This window comes from Charadrius vociferus, unplaced genomic scaffold (assembly GCF_000708025.1).
Source record: "Charadrius vociferus isolate BGI_N301 unplaced genomic scaffold, ASM70802v2 scaffold356, whole genome shotgun sequence".
Classification (NCBI taxonomy): domain Eukaryota; kingdom Metazoa; phylum Chordata; class Aves; order Charadriiformes; family Charadriidae; genus Charadrius; species Charadrius vociferus.
Window position 1 is genome coordinate 1,715,599 of NW_009648717.1, and position 8,671 is coordinate 1,724,269.

The 8,671-nt window shown below is 37.7% G+C and overlaps 1 protein-coding gene across 1 annotated transcript in view; it reads left to right on the top strand.

Annotated features, from left to right (window-relative positions):
- CIB2 (calcium and integrin binding family member 2) overlaps positions 1-8,083 on the top strand; it is a 44,889-nt gene extending 36,806 nt beyond the window's left edge. The window contains exons 4-6 of the mRNA XM_009886720.1: positions 1,475-1,622; positions 1,719-1,914; positions 7,641-8,083. Coding sequence (XP_009885022.1) covers positions 1,475-1,622; positions 1,719-1,914; positions 7,641-7,662 — 366 coding nt within the window. The 3' untranslated portion in view covers positions 7,663-8,083. The remainder of the gene's footprint in view (positions 1-1,474; positions 1,623-1,718; positions 1,915-7,640) is intronic.
- The last annotated feature ends 588 nt before the right edge of the window (positions 8,084-8,671 follow it).

Below are 8,671 nucleotides of genomic sequence, written 5' to 3' on the forward strand. Positions count from 1 at the left end.
CATAACTCTGCTTTGTACATGCTGCTTGTATTTTTTTGTCTCCACAGGTATGCAGAAAATGTGTTCTATAGATGCTTATGTTCGGTGTGAAATATCAAGAAAAAATTAAAGTAAAGTGAAAAATAACATTTTTCTGGTCATTTACCTCTCAAATATAGCTGGTTTATGAAATTTCATTTAAAATAATTGGATGCTTTATGAATACCTGTTAGCTAATTAAGCTTACAGGAAAAACAAAATTAAACAGATATATGTTTGGTGTCTGAGCTTTCACAATACTGCTTCTTTTAAAGCCAGATGTAATGCTGCATGCATATTAAAAATAATGAACATGATATGCCACCACCAAAGCTGTTTACATTTCTAGGAGATCAATATGTTAATTGGTGTCTTGGCTTCAGATAAGATCTGTAGAACAGCTTTGATGAGATGCTGCTCGCGGTCCAAATGATGTTTATGTGTTTTGTTTGTACTCAATTGAATGGATTTTCATGGTTTTATAGACATAGCTACAAATTCATCTTGGGTTTTTATATAGCTGTGAGAAAGATGTTGTTTGGTTTCTATAAAAACATTGGTTTTGGACTTCAGAGTGCTAAAGCAGCTTTTCTTACGCATGCTTGTGTGCTTATGGTTTTAGAATATCGTCTTATTTGGAGTAGCCTTGATACCAGCTGAGTTTGTTGGGTGCTAGAAGTGGATCTTAGGATCATCTCCTGTGGAGATGAAATTTCATTTAAAACTCTGGAATTTGTAGTGAGTTCAGCCAGAGGCTGGACATTAACGTGTATCAGAGTGAAAATGAAAGATTTTTCTACAAGATTCTAGTGGGACGTGACTGCGTCCTTAATGAACAGACATGGTTTGGTTGATGGTTGATTGATGGTTCCACATCAGTCAGGTGTAGAATGCACATGTTTACTTTTTAAGATAGTTTCATAAATAATATTTGTTCCTACAGCCTTCAGTCAGGTGCCACCAGAAGGCATAAAGACCCTGTTTGTTTCATTAGCTTTCCACGTTGATCTCCCTGTTTCCTTCCCCTCCTGTCAAGCCCTGTTCCTACGTGCTAGCTTCTTAATGTGGGAGCTGTAACCCTCCTGACCGTGTCAGTCTCACACCCTGTCAGGAACCTCTTACACGCAAATGATCTTCACACTCTTAGTACCTTTACCCTGACATTTTTAAAGCACGCGTTCCACACAGGAGAAACGAGATGAGGACCAGTTTAGAGAGAATGAATAACAAGGGATCTGAGGAAATCTGGGTGAGAAGTGGTACTATGCAGCAGCGTGTTCTGCTGAGGCTTTCTGCTGAAGCATGCAGATGTAAATTTTTAGATGCATTTTGGAAGAAAAAAGTTGCCTTCAAAGAGCCAACCGTGGAATTAAATACTCATAATTATAAACAGGGAGTCTGCAGGTTTTTTGATCTTCCAAATACTAAAATATGTATAACTATCTGTTTTTCACAGGAGAATCCCTTCAAGGAAAGGATCGTGGAATCTTTCTCAGAGGATGGAGAGGGGAGCCTCAGCTTCAATGATTTTGTGGATATGTTCTCTGTGCTCAGTGAAATGGCTCCCAGAGAGCTTAAAGCAATCTATGCCTTTAAGATCTATGGTACTGTATCGGGATGCTTTTGTACGCCCTTTTTTGTTGAAGTAAATGAGTTTGAGAGTTGGTGGTGATCTTTTCTTTGGTTCTTTTACTGTTTAGATTTTAACACAGATAACTTCATTTGTAAATCAGACTTGGAAAAAACCCTCAATAAGCTGACCCGAGAAGAGCTAACAGCAGAAGAAATCACTCTAGTTTGCGAGAAAGTGATAGAAGAAGCTGACATGGATGGTGATGGGAAGCTAGGATTTGCAGATTTTGAAAACATGATTTCCAAAGCACCAGACTTTCTCAGGTATTGTTTTAAGGGAAAAAAAAAAGATGGTATCTTGCATATTTTCAGGTATTTTTTAAGGATATCACTGTGTAGTGTAATACAAAAAATGTCAGACGTAAGTACTTTACCAGCAAGCTGACTAGAGGATGACTTACTACCCTAACTCAGTTTACTTTTCTAGAGCAGTTCTCTCCCAACTTGAAGAATAAGAGCTCAATGACTTTTAATTACCTCTTTTGGGTTTTCTTTTTTCCTGTTTGTTTGTGTAGTTTCTTCGGGAAAAATATTTTGATCTATGATAAGCTCAAATTCATATTGTTCTCAAGCCTATAGCAAGGATCTATGCTGTCTCAATAGGGATGTGTGTAAATATTGTGTACGTGTTACAAATTTACTGTACAATTTCTTTTTTTTTGCTGCAGTTTAAGTGCAAAGACCAATTAATCTATGTAGGTTTTCTGATGTCTGGAAAGGTGTGAAATTATTTTGCATCCTTCTATGAAGTGGAACACTTTGAGACTTTTTTACACAGCTGCCTGTTTGCAGGAAATTGGCAGAAACTTAATCACCTTTCAGTCACGTGTTGTTGAACTCTGCCAAAGGATTCAGAAGTTACTGGGGAGGATTAACAAAGCTCACAGTCAGACTGATTGAATAAACTGTTTTTTCATAGGAAATGAGGCTAAACATTAGGATAGAATTAAAATAGATAAAAATTTAGATTGATAATGCTAATGGTGTTTAAGAACTTTTAAGTGTCCTGCAGAACACAGACAGTTTTTCTTTCATAAATGAAATTTCTAAGGAAAGACATTATTACAAAATGATTCTACAATAAAGCATGAGGACATGATCCCTATGAACCCTGAGAAAAATCAGCATCTTGAGAGGGTGTGCTACAAAGTCAATGTGAATGTCTTTTATACATTAGAAACGTATCAGGCATTCTTTGACTAATCAAGTGTACCAGCAGAAACTCTTTTACAAGTTATGTATCATCATTATGGGGAGGCTCAGCTGAATAGGTGTTCTAATATTTTGTTTACATGTATTTCCAGCTAAGAAAATGTTTTCTGCATACTGTTATTCATATAGAAGCTGCCTGGGTCAGCTAGAGTTTCCTTTAATCAATGAAAAGACTGTACTGTACCTACAAACCTGGTAGAGAGCAGAGATCAAATGTGAAGAATTGAAGGCAGATCTGAAGACTCAGCAGAAGCTGTAGTTTCAGGAGTTTCCTGTGCCATGACTGACTTTACTGCTGTGTTGTAGAGGCTTGCAAACTGCTGACGCAGAATTCCGAGCTGAGGATGCTGTGCAATCCAGTCATTTCCTGAGAAAGTAGCACAGAGGAATATTTGTCACTGTAGCTATTGGAATGACTGTCATAATTATTTTTCTTTTTCAATTTTGTGATGGTTTGGGAAGCTGAGGAAATGAGTGGAAAGACTTGAGTGCTGGGTACTCAACCAGACAAGAAGATGAGTAAAAAGAGGGATGAAGTGAAAAGTACAGACCTTGTTACAGATTAGGTAAAGAGAAAACAGAGGAGGGATCACTGACAATACTGATGATCTCAAAGGACCAGGCTACCAAGTATTGGAAGACTGATCATCCAGTTGCTTAGTTTAAACACATAGACTTTGATCTGTGTCTGCGACATGGTGAACTTGTGTTATCAAGGTGTCTCCCTGATGTTCAAGGCAGCGATGTGTATATTTAAGGCAGAGTTTTTCCATGCCTGCCTTCAAGGGAAATGGTAACTTCCCCTCCTTTCTGGTCAAGGAGATTAGCTGGGTCAGAGGCTTCAGCTCTGAAGTCCTCAGGCTTAAGAACTCTTGCTGTGACATGACCTAAAGAAGGGTTTCCTTCCACCTTCTAGGTGAAACAATGGTTTAGAACCTCCCACTATTAATGCAGCAACATGGTTTTTTTAACCTTTGAACTTATATTGCAAAATGAGGGTGTAAATGGAAAAAGTCTTAGAGCCGAGAAGAGAATCAGTTTCTCCGATTTGGGTTTTGTTTCAGCCAGAGTTAACAGCTGCAGGAAAAGAAAGTGACAGGGTCATCAGACAGCTTTTATCCAAACCAGTCTGTATAGAAGACTTGATACCTCTCCCTTACTGCAGTTTACTGTTCCTTTTGCCTGTAAAAGGTATTTTATGTTTTGAGGACATTCTTAGTCGTATTTTTTCTGTATGCAGTGCATCATAGACTGACATATTTGTTAACACTGAACTTCCTGATCTGAGACACTTACTGTCATTTTTAAAATACTGTGTGAATGTTACATTCTAAAGGGAGACAGTGATTTGACTTTTGGAATGGGATCCATTGAATTTTAATGCCACAGTAGGTAGACCAAAGTCTGACTGGGGACTGAAACTAAACCAGTGCTCTCTGACAGTACCCCATGCATGCACACAAAACGTGTGACATGGGACAAAAGTGCAATTCCTGTAGCTGATCTCTCACCACATAAATCCCAGTTCCTATTCACTGAGTTCAATTATACCATAGCTGTCTTGGATACGTTGCCTATTCATTCAGTGAACACAATGCTTTCTTTTATCTTTCTGAATTTATCTCCAGCTCGATTTGTGGCCTCTCTTCTGTGTCTCAGCTGTAACGGTCATTTTAAGTGATAACCATAGACTGTGTGCAGCCAAACTGAAGACGGGGCTGTGCAGTTTCACCATGTAATATAATACAGAACATGCAAAGCATGGGAAGTGTCTTAATAGTGGATCAACAGCCCTATATGGCAGTGGTAAATCTATGCCTGAACTATCTTCTTAATATTGTAAAAAGATATGAAAACATGTTTTCATCTAAATAAAATTGTCCCTTTTGAAATCTTCAGCAGACGTATGGAAGAAATACCGACCCATCAATGTCCAGGGACAGTCATAATTTCATTTGGTCTTGCATATCTCCATTTTTTGTGCCCAAATGAATGCATTCCAAACTTTAAATTCAAGGAAGCCTAAGTGCCAATTGATCTGTACTTTCAACTGCTCAGCAGCTGTGAAAATTAAACACCTAGGAACCAAAGCAATAACCACTTTTGAAAATGATTGCCAGTGAGCAATTGGAGATGCTGGATAACCGTAGTTTTCAGAGACTTTGCTGTGAAGCTATGGGCAGTCGACGTTTCTGAATATCTGATCCTAGAAAACTATGCTGGCACCTGGTATATGGTCTTTTTGATAATGTTAACTAACTTACTGGACTTCAGATGATGTTTCTTTGTAGTAAAGGATTTCTTAGTCTCTTCTTTGCCTTTTCCCCCCATCAAAAGCCACTTCTTCACATCATAGGAGTTGGAAATTTAGGATGCAAGGCAGTTAGGTTTTATCCCTGGCTCTGCCATTGCTTGAGCAGGTGGTCTCCGCTAAACCATAGATGATTTTGTTCTTTCTGCTTTGTTACATGGGACTAGTGCTTACCTGACTTCTGACAAACATTGAGAACTCTTATAATGTGAACTATCCAACTGTAAAATCTCATCATCGTTAAAATGAGGTATCAAATAACTGAGGAGGCGTACCTTCTTTACCCTGTTTGTGGAAAACCTTGGAAGGCCAGATTCCTATAACAGTCTATGCTCTGGTTTTGAGGCACTTTTTTCACTCAGCTCAATATATTGGGGGTTTTTTTTAAGCTGTCATACTCTCATGCATACTTCATATGTACAGCAGGCATTCATTTTGGCACCATGATCCAGGCTTTGACCTGGTATGAGCTAAAGTTTATCCACTGTACATTGACTGATTTTCCTTATCTCATCACTCATTTGTCAAACCTTTACTTAATGACCTTGTGTTGGTTTAATCTTCTACAGACAGCCTTTGTAAGCTTTGTACTGCTGTCAAGCAAATGAAGATGCAGTAAAGTCTGTTGCTTGATTTGCACTGCTGTGGTTGAGGAGTTTTTTTAAGACTAGAAGAAAACATGACCAGTCATTGACCAGGGAAGAAGATAGATGCGTTTTTGGCTGTTATCCTGGCAGCTTGAGTGAGCTGTAAATGATAATAATAGTTGCTAGTTCAGAAAATTTGTTCCCAGTAGGTTTCTTTCACTCAAAATTGCTATCATTAAGTTGCTGCTTGTAGTTTAATGGAAGTGTTAGCACTCTGAAGTGGCGCTAGCTAAGTGTTCTGTTCTACAAGACTGGTTACGTTTTCCACAGGAAATTGTTTTATCAATCATCCTGGAAGTTTAAGCTTATTTGAATGCCTGGGGGTGAAACGCACTATAACAATTTGAAATGGAGTTTGAGAAGAATATGGCATTAGTAACACCTGGGAACTGTCAGAACTAGACAGATAAACAACAGATTAAACAAAAAGATGTCATTGGAAATGCAGTAGTTCTGAAACCTTTGTGGGCCTTAGTCCGTATAGCAGCGCGTGTCCTGACTCCAGTCCTACCTAAAGCTGAAGTAACAGAAGCTCCTTGTAGGAAACATGCATCTCATAAGACCTGTCCCAACATGCAGATTATCTAGTTCTCAAGGACTAAAATTAGAGCTAGTGACACATTGGCAAGAGATGCTTAGCAATAGAACAGTGGAAGGGAATCATTTTTGTCAGTATTTTTCACAGAATATTTGAGCTGCTTCTTAGTAAAAAGCTTAATCTCCAAAGGGCAAAATGACACTCTGATATAAATAAAAAAAAATTCCAATACATAGATTTCCACTGAGGTGGATTTGAATGGATTTTTTTTTAAGGAGTCTTGCCTAAAATGTTTTCACAGACAACGCTGTGGATTTTTTAGTTCCTAGAGATTGCCTATGTGGGATTTAAATTTTCAGGAGTTTGGATTAATATGGGGCTCTAGACATTTCTTGAGTTGTGAACAAGATGTTTATAATTATTTTTCTCTAAAAACTTAGTGCTAGTAAGCTCTTTGCATCACTGTACGCTTGCTTTCACAATACTTAGACTGGTATGCCAGACTGCTATACATCATAGCTTTCAGTGTCACCCAGATTGAATAAATTCCTAGACACAAAGTTCCTAGGGACCACTGTGAACATAAAACTTTATCTCCTCCAAATACATACCACAGAGCTTCCATCAGTGAATTCCTGATTCAAAGCAAATAGCTGTGATTAAGTTGGAGCATTCTCTTCGTAAAACAAAATCGAAAAACTGTGCATCCAGAACTCTCCAGCCTCTCAAATACTCCAAACTTTTAAAGATTTTTTTCAGTATAGGCATCAAAATGATAGTATTTACATACAAAAATACATAAAAATATCTTCTGTTTTCAGCAAGCAAGAAAGAAACTTATATTTTATACTGTTGTGACATTGAACAGAGATTATGACCAAGAGAAAGTGAGCTTTCAGCATGCATAGTGTAAATAGAGAGAAAATAATCAGGATCTCTTGGTCCTAGCAAGAGAAACAAAAAATTTATCTGCCTAATTTGACTTGTTTAAGAACCCAAATGCTGTGCCATAGCAAAAGTGCAATTGAGAAACATTTAGCTCTGCTGTATATCTGATAAATAGGTCAACTTATACTTGATTTAGTCCACTGTGGAGCTTGGCCCCCTGAGCTAACATTTTCAGAAGACGGAAATTTCTCCCAGGACGTTTAAGTCTTCCCGAAAGCATGGGAGAAGAGATTCAGATTCATTACACAGCACCTTCCTTTTTGTATTTTCAGGAAAATGTAGTGCGTAATGACAGATGGGTTTATATCTCTTAATCTTTTTCTTTCCTTTGCAGTACTTTCCACATAAGAATCTGAAGATGTTTCTGTGAGCCAGTGTTATCAGAAATGACTTGCCAGTCCAGCCTTTCTGAATCTCAGGCACTTTGGGGGCTTTTGTCCTCTAATTATGGCTTCTTAGAACTCAACAGAAAGTACTGAAATAATTCTCGTCCACAAAGAGACAGAAGCATCATGTGATCTACAGGATGTTTGGAACAGTCACATTTTTATCTTCACTGCTGGCCAAGCATTCTGGCAAAGATGGTTGGTTGTTGGGTTGTGTGTTTGGGTGGTTTTTTTCCTTTTTTTCTCTCTTTTTTTAAACAGGCAGAATCAGAATATTATTAAAGGTATTTCCATATAGTTTTTATATTTATTAATATTTAATACTGCTCTTAAAAGTGCAAAAAAAAAAAAGAGAAAATAAGATTGACAGAGAGATTAGGTTTGGTGACTTTTCCAAGAGTATTTGAAAGAAAGCATGGGCCTTAAATAATGAGATGCCTCTATCACTGTGTTGTACAGCTGGGGATCTTGCATGGAAATTATTTTAGGTGAACGAACTGCAGTCAAGATCAAGCTCCCAGTGTTGAAGACAACCACATCCCAGGCTTGCCTTTCAGTCACTGAAATGGCAGTTGCTGGGTTTGGTGCTTACCTTCAACCAGTGTTTCATGGATTGTCATGTCCTTATAAAACTTGAAATATTTGCCTTTTATATATGGTAACTGCATACATTATTTGTTTTCTCCCAAGATAAACGTTAAAACTGTGTCCTTATTCTCAAAGGAGGTCTTGCATTTTATTCATTCTATGAGCTGATAATGTTGAATGGAAGAATATAATCATCTGTAACTCATGAAGAAGTTAAAGAAGCACAGAACTACTACTATGGACATAAAAAGACATTTTCTTTCTAAACCAGCTATGCAATCTTTCCCATAAAATGCATGAATGCAGCTCTATATTTCTCTTCCCTCTCCAGCTGGAATTCAGCTAGATTTTTTTTTTTTTTTTTTCCAATTCCAGTATTGTTTAGGTACTG